Source organism: Amaranthus tricolor, chromosome 11, assembly GCF_026212465.1.
Source record: "Amaranthus tricolor cultivar Red isolate AtriRed21 chromosome 11, ASM2621246v1, whole genome shotgun sequence".
NCBI lineage: Eukaryota > Viridiplantae > Streptophyta > Magnoliopsida > Caryophyllales > Amaranthaceae > Amaranthus > Amaranthus tricolor.
Genome location: NC_080057.1, coordinates 2,199,647 through 2,213,262, shown reverse-complemented (window position 1 = coordinate 2,213,262; position 13,616 = coordinate 2,199,647). Strand labels below are relative to the sequence as shown.

At 34.8% G+C, this 13,616-nt stretch overlaps 2 protein-coding genes across 2 annotated transcripts; both read right to left on the bottom strand.

The window, feature by feature from the left end:
* Positions 1-218: 218 nt before the first annotated feature.
* LOC130826444 (uncharacterized) lies at positions 219-914 on the bottom strand. Its single transcript, XM_057692034.1, has one exon. It carries the CDS (start codon positions 912-914, stop codon positions 219-221), a length of 696 nt encoding a protein of 231 aa, XP_057548017.1.
* A 26-nt stretch (positions 915-940) lies between these two features.
* On the bottom strand, positions 941-12,126 carry LOC130826443 (uncharacterized). The gene is made up of 3 exons (XM_057692033.1): positions 11,439-12,126; positions 1,324-1,348; positions 941-1,178 (listed from the first exon to the last, which is right to left on the bottom strand). The coding sequence occupies exons 1-3, from the start codon at positions 12,124-12,126 to the stop codon at positions 941-943; spliced, it is 951 nt and encodes a 316-aa protein (XP_057548016.1).
* Between the last annotated feature and the right edge of the window lie 1,490 nt (positions 12,127-13,616).

Genomic DNA, 13,616 nt, shown 5'->3' with positions numbered 1-13,616 from the left:
CTGTTTTATCTATATTTCTTTATCGACGGAACTTTGACGGTCCTAGAGAAAAGTCTTCTCTGGAGTCCAAAGAGTGAACCGGAATTTGTATTTTCATATGGATTTCCGGGTCACTTAAACCGGACCGTTACATGCACGATCTAGGAGCCTAGCTTACCCTTAATTCTACAGATCTTCTTGAATGATCAACTTGCAGTAATGGGAGGGTTGAAAATAGTCTAGTTACCTCCTTTCGTGTATACGCCATGCAGCCAGCGGACCCGTAGGGATTCAAAGAGGTTAGCTACATCCCAAGCCAATTTACCCAGTGCAGCTTTATTCCATTTATCAATGTTCCTGATACCCAAACCCCCTACTTTCTTTGGTTTACAAATATCATTCCAATTGATATTCCCAAGGGCTGTATTGTTAGGGTCTGCATGCCAAACATACGCTCTACAGATTGCATTGACCTTCTTGATGGCTGATCTGGTGAGGGGCATACCCAGATATTTAACGGGAAATTTACCAAGAGGCAAACCCAAAAGGTAGGCAATTTGTAGTTGAACCGGTTTTGGGATCCCTGCCAGATATAGAGCTGATTTAAAAGTATTTGCATGGAGAGGAAATGCAGCTGAAAAAATAGCAAGGCTCTCACAAAGAAGCTTAGCATATTTAGCTTCACCCTTGCAGAATAGCATAAGATCATCAGCAAAGCACAAATGATTTAGTTTGAGACCCTTACATCTGGGGTGGAAGCTGAACTGTTGGTTATCCCCTGTTACCCTGAGGATTTTGGATAGATATTCCATGCCTATAACACAGAGAAGAGGGGATAGAGGATCACCTTGCCCGAGAGCTCTTTTTGGCTTGAAGATTTCAGAGGGGTTGCTATTGACTAGCAGAGAGGATTGGGTGGATGTGATGCACACCATGATAATCTTGATGAAATGGGGGGAAGTTAAAAAGCAATCAACATATCATGAACGAAGTCCCAGTCCATAGTGTCATAGGCCTTCCTCAAATCAACCTTAATCATATAGCTGGCATAACAGTTTTTGCTAGAGTAATGCTTAACTAAATCATGACATAACAAAATGTTGTGTGAGATAAGCCTCCTTACCACAAAGGCTCCTTGATTTTGGCTAATAATACTCCCAAGAACACTCTTCAAATGAGAGTAGATTAGCTTGGATATGCTGTAACACCCCGTAATTTATCGAGTTGAAAAAGAAAATATAATAAGATAAAAATAAATAAGATTATTAAATTATACTATTTTACATATATAATTATAAGAACAAAGTAAATTAAATTTTAACGGTAACGAGTTTTATCACGTACGATGTGATCGCGTGACGTTTCTTTTCTGTTTTAACAATATCATAATAATTACTTAATTAATTAATTAATTTAAAAAAAAAATAATTAGGGGAAATTGAGGGGGTGGCCGGTTGGTGGAGGCATGGGAGGAGTCTTTTAACTCCTCTCATAATTGTGTTTTATGACACAATTATGGCCATTATCTTTAGTGTCTATTAATCCTTAAACTCCTTTGATTTTCCTCACCATTTTAAAACTTCAACTAAACAAAAAAAAAAAATCAGAAATTTTTCTCCCTTTTTGCTCCTTGAATTCGGCACATCAAAAGGAAAAAAAAAGTTCTTGTTGTTCAATCCAATTTTTTGATCAAAGGGTAAGTTTAATTGAATTGTTAATTATAGATTTTATATACAAAGATTTCTAAAAAGAATTATATTTTATGTATGATGATATCCTATGACTTATAAGAGGATTGAATATTTTTCTTTTATATATGAAAATTTTCTCTAATAATCCTTTAATAAACTTTAATTTGTTAAAAGGATTAAGAAAAGAACTTCTTGATCAATATTCTTTAACGAAATTTAAATTTGTTATAAGAATTAAGAATTAAAGTTATAATGATATTTAAATAATTTTTTTTATGGTTTACTTTTCTCTAACAAAATTTCAATTGTTTTAGATGAAATTTAAATGGTATAGACCAAGTAGTGTAGTTATTCAAGAAATTATAAATCTTTTAGCAAAATTTGATTTGTTTGAAGGATTGTGTTTATACATATATGTTTTGATTTAAAAGGGTGATTTGGTTTTATGATTCTCTACAAAATTTTAATTTTTCAAGAGAATTAAGTATTTAATTTAATTATCATAATTTATGAAATTTTAAGTTTCTTGAAGGATTTTGTGAATGGGACCTTGTTAGATGTATTTTGGTCATGGGATTTTGAAGGTTAATCATTTGAATAATGTATATATAATAATAATAATAATAATAATAATAATAATAATAATAATAATAATAATAATAATAATAATAATGATAAAAAAAATTTTCGGGCAGCAGCAGTTCTGTCTCGGTAAGGGTGCCGATCCGGAAATGTTAGTCGTGTTCCGTTGTTTTATGTACCGATGCGTTAAAAACTCGTTAAACGCTTAAAATAATTAAAAATAGTAATTGGACGTTAGAAATTATGAAATTTTGTACCCAAGGTAATTGACGCGTTTCGAACGCAATGGCTAAGTCAGATTTTTCATTTGAATTTATTAAACTGTCGAAATCGATCGTTTCTGGTTAAAATTTACAAATTGGAAGTATCACTAGTGGAAAAAAACGTATTTGCTGCTAAGTATTTGCTGCGGTTATTGAATATACGCAGCAATAAAACGAAAAAAAAATAAGAGAAAAAAAAAAGCAAAGCAATTGCTGCGGTTTTTGGAGTTAACCGCATCAAATAATCCATTGCAAGCTTAATTGCTGCGGTTAGGCTGTGGACCGCAGCAAATATCAGTTTAAATTAAGCTTAATTGCTGCGGTTATGTGTGGGGCCCGCAGCAAATAATATAACAGCAAAATAGGTATACACGAGAAGCATTTATTGCTGCGGTTTTCTCCGTTGACCGCAGCAAATATCCCTTGGTTATTTTATTTTTTTTTGCAAAACCCGCCTTTTTATTATAACGTTTCATTTCTCTTGTCTTCTTCATCGAAAACTGCATACGAAAAAGCATACTGTACCATTGTCTTCTTCAACTTCTTCTTCTTCAAGTTCCATTCTTCTTCAATTTCGCATACACGAAAAACCCACACGGTTCTTCAAGTTCGTTAATTACATTCTTCTTCAAGTTCCTTCTTCTTGTTCAAGTAAGTTCTTTAAACCTATTTCAATATAAACCCACGACATTTCAATATAAACACACGGAATTTCAACGTATTGTTGAGTTTTGTTGTTTTAATCTATTACATTTCAACCCACCATTGTTGCTTTTCCTTCAAAAACTCACGAAACCCACGAATTTAGGGCTAACTCTTCACGAAACCCACGAAACCCACGCTGCTGCTACTGTTGGAAATTCATCTTTGGTCTTGTTCATCTTCAAAACCCACGAAATTAAGGTATTTTTTCTCATTTTAATTTGTTAAGCATTTAAGTTTTGCAAGATATTCATGAAAACAATCGAAAACTATGGCAACTGTGTGTATATTTAAGTTTTGGTCTCTGTTTTCGTTGTATTTATTATATTTATTTTACTAATTTGCATTATTCAAGTTTTTCATATATATGTTTTACATTATTTGAATATATATGTGTATATCTTTGAGCTTTTATGGCCGGTTACTCATTTGTACCTATTTTAATTAATAGAAGATTTTGGAATTAGACCATCAATATATCCAACTATTGATACTGTATAATACTCATTTGTATAATACTCAGTGTAAAATGGTAGGAATATGTATGTCTGTGTGAACCAATAGCATCAAAGGAGAAAAACAAAGTATAATGACAGCATATGGTTGAACTTGACAGGAATCAAGCTACTTCCTTTTAATGTTAAGGGTGGCTGGTGTGGTGGTGTTTGTATGGGTTGGGGTTGGGTTGGGTTGGGTTTGGTGTAATGAACATTGCAAGCGTGTGTAGTGAAACAGAAATGTAAAGCAATAAGATAGAAATGGAGATTTACTGATATTGTATTAGCTAAAAGGATAAGTGAGTATTTCGAGTATACTCAAGTTCCCAAAGTGTTTAAACAAACACTATTGTCTATACAAAATCATAATCCTATTCTTCCCCTCCTTTATATATACATAAAACTAAATGTCTTCCTTGGAAAGAAATAACAAACTAACAATTAACTAAAATATTCCTTCTAGATTATCCTTTCCCTAATGCCAATATTGCGCTCTTCCCCATTGAAAGTGATTCTTTAATTCATGACATTCATATTCATCATTAATGATCATGAGTTCATGACTATTGCACCGAACGTAAGGCTTTGACGTTTGTTGTGGTTCCTCTTTTTATTTCATGAAGCATAATGGAGAATAATAAAAGTATACCATGTTTCATGTGAGAAAACAGAGTTACACATAGAGAGACTAAGAAGTGCATTAACTACTAGCACTTGGTTTGTTTGGCATGAAACTTTGCACAGAACACTTATTTGTTATATATTATTGTGTTGAACGTACGTATTAGAATTGTAAATCATAGTCATATTCTTAATATTACTTAGCTTATGTTCTAATATATTTCTATTCATACTTTTTCAGGTACTAATATAATACAATGCATTTATTCAGAGACGAAATTGTCCCCGAGATTGAGAGTTCGGATAATGAGCATCGTAGTCATGACAGCGAAGAAGACCAAATTGTGAGATACGAGCGTATGGCTGAAGAAGCTCCACCGATTGACAATGATTTTGAAACTGAAGACGCCCCACCAATGGATGCTCTCACCACTACCAGTAAGAAAAGAAAAGGGCGAGGTCCTACAAAAAACCTCAAAGTCACAGAACCCATGCATTTGGAATACAATGCATTGGGTCAACCCTGCGGAAAATGGCGTAGGCAATATGGAAAACAAGTGGGTCTATGTATCCGAAAGCTTTCCATATTGCACGCATGGAACGAGGTTCCAGAGGGTTTGAAGAACTCTCTGTGGCATGATACTGTGGTAAGCAACTTTACTATTTTTACTCATTTATTTTCATTTTAAAATTAATTTTATTGATAGTAATAAATATAAATTTTTTTTGTAGAATCTTTTCCATATCGAGAGCGATGAGGATAAGAAGAATGTGTTTCTTTCAGCTGTTGCTGAAAGATTCAGAGATTTCAAATCCAAGCTTGTAACTGGCTGGATTACGAAGAGCCGTGCCCGTACGACCAAAAAGGTCAAAACGGGAAACGAAAGTGGAGAGCAAGCACCTTCGAAGATGCCTTACAAAATATGGGGTCACATAACGAAGAGGGATTGGGAGGCCTTTGTTGCCAAAAGAACAACTCCCATAGAAGTTGTAAGTATTTCATATTATATTATAGTTTACCAATTTGAATTTACTTCTTTTGATTCAGTCATTAAACTAATACATGACATTCGATTTCTATTGATTAATTAGGAAAAGCGTGGTAAAGCTTCTGATTCTGCAAGCAAAAGGAAGTTTTACCATCGCTTAGGCCAGAAAACGTACGATGAGGTCCGAAAAGAGTGGGTGGATGCGGGTTTATACCCCAATCAAAGTTCATCCACGCCCTCATCTACGACTACCTCCGCATCCGTGAATTTTGCTGGAGATCGGGTGCGTGATTGGTATTGCGGGCTTCATTCCCGAGATGTAAGTGGTAAATTTACCATTAATGATCCGGGAACGAAGAAGGTTGCTGATGCTGTGGTGAGTTTTGAAATTATTAAGTATATTCTTCATTTGTTTTGTATTCTTTGGCTTTGATGTACTTTTACTAATTACTATATATGTCACTTTTTATTTGAACAGATGGGCTGGAAGGAAAAAGAAGCTACGGGGGAGTTCACCCCAAAAGGCAATGTTGACGCATTGCATATGGTCTTAGGGAAAGACCACAGTGGGCGGGTAGTCGGAAAAGGAGGCGTCCGCGTGGGGTTACAGAAGGCACTCGGCAAAGAGTGTGTTGCTACTCAATCCCGAACGGCACTGCGGGAAGAAGCAGCAACCCTCCGAGCGGAGATTACGAAGGACGTTCTCGCGAAGTTGGCCACCGTGTTGCAAAAGATGGGTGCACCCATTGTGGACTTGGCAGACCTGATTGTCGATGATCAGGGAAGTCAACATGGGGATTCTAACGCTTTGGTCGAGCCAACACCCGAGCCCAGTACCCCCGTAGCACCCCAGCTCTTTACTAATACCCCCGTTGCTCAAAATCCGGAGCCAACTCCGGTGCTAGTGCTACAGGTACATAGTTTTTAAATATAATAGCACTTATTAATTTAAATTGCAACGCGTAATTACAATTTTATTATGATGCTTATTATACTAAACGACACCATTTTCAGGAGGCGACTCCTTGTTCTCTTTTGATGCCTCAGTTAGGTGTTGCTAGTGATGGCGACTTAACTGAGGTTGCATATGGTATGGCACAGCCAAATAAAGAAGGCCAAACAGTGCATTCAGTGCCTGTTACAAGTGGCCACATCAGTGTGGCCGTGGAGACTATTGTAAAGGGGTTTGAAGATTTCTCACTCCCAATTCCAATGCCAGCATGGAGCCTTGAGAAACTATCAGACGCCCTAGGTAGTTTCGTCACATGGCCATATGCTTGGGTCCGATTCACTAACACGGTAAGAATCATTTGTACCTTATTTATTTTTATTTTTTTAATTGCATGCTCACACTAATTTAATTTTATAAATTGAAATAGCAAAAGAGTCCAAAGGGATCTTGTAGAGAGGTCGGTTCCTCAGCAAAGGTGTCGACTGGGTCAAAGTCGATGCCAAGCACTCCAATTTTGACTGATGAGGAGCTAAAAGATCTCTCTCAAGATTGCAAATGGCTGCATTATTGTGCATCTCGCATAAGTGAGGAAGACCCAATCATGTTGCCCCTGCTGAAGGAGCAATACTGCTTTTCAGAAGACCCGTTTGTAATTATTTGTCCTAGTGACATCGGGCAATTTTTGAGAGGAGAGATGCTGAACGTAGCTATTTTCCATGTCTACATGAGGTGATGTTCATTATCTTACAAGTTAGGCATTATTGTTTAATTGTTTTAATGACCGAATTACTAACAAAATTCTCTTATTTGTGAGTTTAGTGCGGTTTACGAGGAGGTAAATTCTTGCGAACCTCCAATAAAAATTGGATGGTTTTGTCCGGAGACGATTTCGGGTAGTAAATGTAGAAATGATCCAGATGCCGTCAGAGCATACATTGAAACTGCTTTGACTAATTCCCTTGCATGTAAACACACATTCATTCTGGCTCCATATTGGGAAGAGTAAGTTTTATTTTTGAAATTGAACTTATCTTTTGATTTTTAAAGTCACCTAATCTCTAATTTGTTGATTTTAAATTTGTGCTTGTAGTTTGCATTGGATACTTCTGATCATATGTCCTTTAACGAACACCGTGCACGTCTTCGACTCATTACAAAAACCTAACAGCCTACCTCGCAACACAAGATTCAAAGCATTGTTGAATGCGTACGTAATATTAATTATTTTACCAATTTGATTTAATTAAGTGTTATATATATATATATATATATAAATGGTATTACTTTTCCCATGCGTTTCAGCGCAATGAAAAGAGTGCGTGGACAAATGGGATCTACATCCAGAACCACATTTCCAAAATGGATAGCAAGAAAGGTACACAAATTCGATTTTATGGGTTTTGTATAGGTTTGGTCAAATGATCATGAAAAGAACACGAAACAACCACAAACACTTAAACAAAATTCTGATCTAGCAAACTGTCGACCAGCCCTCCTTCGGCTCAGCTTCTAAGAGTCCACGGGGATTGTTAGAATGGTTTTAGGACCTTGATAGCTAGATCCAAGTACCAAGATTCCATTTCCACTTTAGCCTAGGTCCTGGATGCATAGGTTTGGTCTCCACGTGTCGTGCAAGGTGGTCTGGTCACTAGTTTGATGCTGTCAATTTCGCGCGTAAAGTAGGTCAAACATGGTTTGTTATGCACGAAACTTGGCACACAACACTATTTGGCATATATTATTGTGTTGAAATGCTTAGAATTGATAATAATAGTCATATGCTAGAAATTAGAAGTTAAGTTGCGATTTTATGCGTTTTTAAGCGTTTTTGTCAATTTTGCGCGTAAAGTAGGTCAAACATGGTTTGTTATGCACGAAACTTGGCAGACAATACTATTTGGCATATATTATTGTGTTGAAATGGTTAGAATTGATAATAATAGTCATATGCTAGAAATTAGAAGTTAAGTTGCGATTTTATGCGTTTTTAAGCGTTTTTGTCAATTTCGCGCGTAAAGTAGGTCAAACATGGTTTGTTATGCACGAAACTTGGCAGACAATACTATTTGGCATATATTATTGTGTTGAAATGGTTAGAATTGATAATAATAGTCATATGCTAGAAATTAGAAGTTAAGTTGCGATTTTATGCGTTTTTAAGCGTTTTTGTCAATTTCGTGCGTAAAGTAGGTCAAACTTGGTTTGTTATGCACGAAACTTGGCACACAATACTATTTGGCATATATTATTGTGTTGAAATGGTTAGAATTGATAATAATAGTCATATGATAGAAATTAGAAGTTAAGTTGCGATTTTATGCGTTTTTAAGCGTTTTTGTCAATTTCGCGCGTAAAGTACTCAAACTTGGTTTGTTATGCACGAAACTCGGCACACAACACTATTTGGTATATATTATTGTGTAGAAGTTGTTAGAATTGAAAATCATAGTCATATTCTAGAATTTACGTGTTAAGTTGCGATTTTATGCGTTTTTAAGCGTTTTTGTCAATTTCGCGCGTAAAGTAGGTCAAACATGGTTTGTTATGCACGAAACTTGGCAGACAATACTATTTGGCATATATTATTGTGTTGAAATGCTTAGAATTGATAATAATAGTCATATGCTAGAAATTAGAAGTTAAGTTGCGATTTTATGCGTTTTTAAGCGTTTTTGTCAATTTCGCGCGTAAAGTACTCAAACTTGGTTTGTTATGCACGAAACTTGGCACACAATACTATTTGGCATATATTATTGTGTTGAAATGGTTAGAATTGATAATAATAGTCATATGCTAGAAATTAGAAGTTAAGTTGCGATTTTATGCGTTTTTAAGCGTTTTTTTCAATTTCGCGCGTAAAGTACTCAAACTTGGTTTGTTATGCACGAAACTCGGCACACAACACTATTTGGTATATATTATTGTGTAGAAGTTGTTAGAATTGAAAATCATAGTCATATTCTAGAATTTACGTGTTAAGTTGCGATTTTATGCGTTTTTAACCGTTTTTGACACTAACATCTATTTTCTCTTAGTGCTTTCAACAACCTTCTGGGTCCGTTGATTGCGGCTACTACGCGCTGAAGTTCATGGACGATATTATTAATGCCGTGAAGGAGGTTGGAGTCGAAAATATAGATGCCGTAAGTATTTGTTACTTTCTTAATTAAATATATCATTGGTAAAATCTAATGTTTAATTTCTATATTAATCTTTTATTTTAATATTATATATAGGTTTTAAACGACATTCCGAGGGAAACACGCCCTTTGAGAAGTGAAGAGATGCGCGAATTAAAAGACAAGATTGCCGTGTATCTTGCTAATATTTGTCCTTGATAAATTGTAATTATAGTATAGATTATTTTTTATACTTTAATGTATATATATATATATATATATATATATATATATATATATATATATATATATATATATATATATATATATATATATATATATATATATATATATATGTACGTACATAATATTATATTATATATACGAGCGAGAGTTTATTATTACAAAGAGATTAATGTTGATTATTTGTGATTGTATTATTATTGCATTATTAAAAGGATAAAAAGGAAAATAAAAAAAAAAAATATGCTATTTGCTGCGGTTTCGCCACGACCGCAGCAATTAATGGGCCAATTTATTTGCTGCGGTTTCTCCCAATGACCGCAGCAATTAACACACACTTTTTGCTGCGGTTTTGCCCACGACCGCAGCAATTAATGCAATTTTTTGCTGCGGTTTATAACCGCAGCATTTAAAATAGGCTATTTGCTGCTATCACAATTGCTGGGGGCCAAAACCGCAGCAAATAATGGCAAAAAAAACCGCAGCAAATGAGGTTTTTTCCACTAGTGTATTAGGAATGTGATGAAAACATTTAAAATTATCAAATCCTACTGATGTCTTAGTAGTATGGAGTGGATTAAATGTGTAAACACGTTCTAATACGTGATTGTTTTGTGTGTGTGTGATATTTAGGACCTCGATTCATAAGATGGCAAAATTTCTATCTTGGTTAAGTATCTTTTGGTTGCAGCGCTTAAAGGGACATGCTTAGACCATACTGTTTATGTGGCTGTGCAAGTAGTGTTGTTTCATTTGTAATCGAGGTATTGTAAATCACATAAGGATTAGACACTTCAAATAATTTGAAAGAAATTAATTGGAAATTGAGAATTTATGTGTTTGTCACCCAAAGGGATTGACGTTTGGTTGGATTATGCTACCCAGGGGTTAACGTTTTGGTTTGGATTATTACAATTATTGTTCCCATGGAAGTTTTGGATCATTACGGTCACCATGGGGATATGCATACTTTAGCCTTTGATGACCCGAACAGGACGAGCAACGTCTTAGGTCGGTGGTTGCCTTGGGATTAGCTCTCCCAAGTGTATTCCTCCAAAAAGATTTGGATTTATACTTGAACGACCCGAACAGGACGGGCAACGTTACAAGTTGGAATTATCTAATACTGAATGATTTATACTTGAACGACCCGAACAGGACGGGCAACGTTACAAGTTGAGATTAACTAATAATGAATGTATTAGAGCCTATGCATGCTAGGATAAACATATTGCTTGTGTTCAACCCGATTGATATTTGTATGAAGTCTCTGACGTGTATTGGTTTGTTTCTTGTGAACCTACTGTGTGTTGTCATACGACGACTACTAGGTTGATTGCAGGTGGGGTCTGGAGTGAGGTCTCGATTTAGAACCCATAATCACCAAGACTATGCTATTATCTTTTTTGTATTGGATAATGAGTAGAAAGAAACTCTATACTTATGTCACAGGAGATAGTGTAGTTTTCTTTTCGCTTCCGCTTATTTCAATTAGTTGTCTAGAGGCCTATAGGCTCTCGAGTTGTACGTTAAAGCTTCCGCTGACTTATTATCTTTCACGCTGGTACTGCTTTCTGTTTTATCTATATTTCTTTATCGACGGAACTTTGACGGTCCTAGAGAAAAGTCTTCTCTGGTGTCCAAAGAGTGAACCGGAATTTGTATTTTCATATGGATTTTCTGGTCACTTAAACCGGACAGTTACATGCACGATCTAGGAGCCTAGCTTACCCTTAATTCTACAGATCTTCTTGAATGATCAACTTGCAGTAATGGGAGGGTTGAAAATAGTCTAGTTACCTCCTTTCGTGTATACGTCATGCAGCCAGTGGACCCGTAGGGATTCAAAGAGGTTAGCTACATCCCAAGCCAATTTACCCAGTGCAGCTTTATTCCATTTATCAATGTTCCTGATACCCAAACCCCCTACTTTCTTTGGTTTACAAATATCATTCCAGTTGATATTCCCAAGGGCTGTATTGTTAGGGTCTGCATGCCAAACATACACGCTACAGATTGCATTGACTTTCTTGATGGCTGATCTGGTGAGGGGCATACCCAGATATTTAACGGGAAATTTACCAAGAGGCAAACCCAAAAGGTAGGCAATTTGTAGTTGAACCGGTTTTGGGATCCCTGCCAGATATAGAGCTGATTTAAAAGTATTTGCATGGAGAGGAAATGCAGCTGAAAAAATAGCAAGGCTCTCACAAAGAAGCTTAGCATATTTAGCTTCATCCTTGCAGAATAGCATAAGATCATCAGCAAAGCACAAATGATTTAGTTTGAGACCCTTACATCTGGGGTGGAAGCTGAACTGTTGGTTATCCCCTGTTACCCTGAGGATTTTGGATAGATATTCCATGCCTATAACACAGAGAAGAGGGGATAGAGGATCACCTTGCCCGAGAGCTCTTTTCGGCTTGAAGATTTCAGAGGGGTTGCTATTGACTAGCAGAGAGGATTGGGTGGATGTGATGCACACCATGATAATCTTGATGAAATGGGGGGAAGTTAAAAAGCAATCAACATATCATGAACGAAGTCCCAGTCCATAGTGTCATAGGCCTTCCTCAAATCAACCTTAATCATATAGCTGGCATAACAGTTTTTGCTAGAGTAATGCTTAACTAAATCATGACATAACAAAATGTTGTGTGAGATAAGCCTCCTTACCACAAAGGCTCCCTGATTTTGGCTAATAATACTCCCAAGAACACTCTTCAAATGAGAGTAGATTAGCTTGGATATGCTGTAACACCCCGTAATTTATCGAGTTGAAAAAGAAAATATAATAAGATAAAAATAAATAAGATTATTAAATTATACTATTTTAAATATATAATTATAAGAACAAAGTAAATTAAATTTTAACGGTAACGAGTTTTATCACGTACGATGTCATCGCGTGACGTTTCTTTTCTGTTTTAACAATATCATAATAATTACTTAATTAATTAATTAATTTAAAAAAAAATAATTAGGGGAAATTGAGGGGGTGGCCGGTTGGTGGAGGCATGGGAGGAGTCTTGTAACTCTTCTCATAATTGTGTATTATGGGACAATTATGACCATTATCTTTAGTGTCTATTAATCTTTAAACTCCTTTGATTTTCCTCACCATTTCAAAACTTCAACTAAACAAAAAAAAAAATCAGAAATTTTTCTCCCTTTTTGCTCCTTGAATTCGGCACATCAAAAGGAAAAAAAAAGTTCTTGTTGTTTAATCCAATCTTTTGATCAAAGGGTAAGTTTAATTGAATTGTTAATTATAGATTTTATATACAAAGATTTCTAAAAAGAATTATATTTTATGTATGATGATATCCTATGACTTATAAGAGGATTGAATATTTTTCTTTTATATATGAAAATTTTCTCTAATAATCCTTTAATAAACTTTAATTTGTTAAAAGGATTAAGAAAAGAACTTCTTGATCAATATTCTTTAACGAAATTTAAATTTGTTATAAGAATTAAGAATTAAAGTTATAATGATATTTAAATAATTTTTTTTATGGTTTACTTTTCTCTAACAAAATTTCAATTGTTTTAGATGAAATTTAAATGGTATAGACCAAGTAGTGTAGTTATTCAAGAAATTATAAATCTTTTAGCAAAATTTGATTTGTTTAAAGGATTGTGTTTATACATATATGTTTTGATTTAAAAGGGTGATTTGGTTTTATGATTCTCTACAAAATTTTAATTTTTCAAGAGAATTAAGTATTTAATTTAATTATCATAATTTATGAAATTTTAAGTTTCTTGAAAGATTTTGTGAATGGGACCTTGTTAGATATATTTTGGTCATGGGATTTTGAAGGTTAATCATTTGAATAATGTATATATAATAATAATAATAATAATAATAATAATAATAATAATAATAATAATGATAAAAAAAAATTTTCGGGCAGCAGCAGTTCTGTCTCGGTCAGGGTGCTGATCCGGAAATGTTAGTCGTGTTCCGTTGTT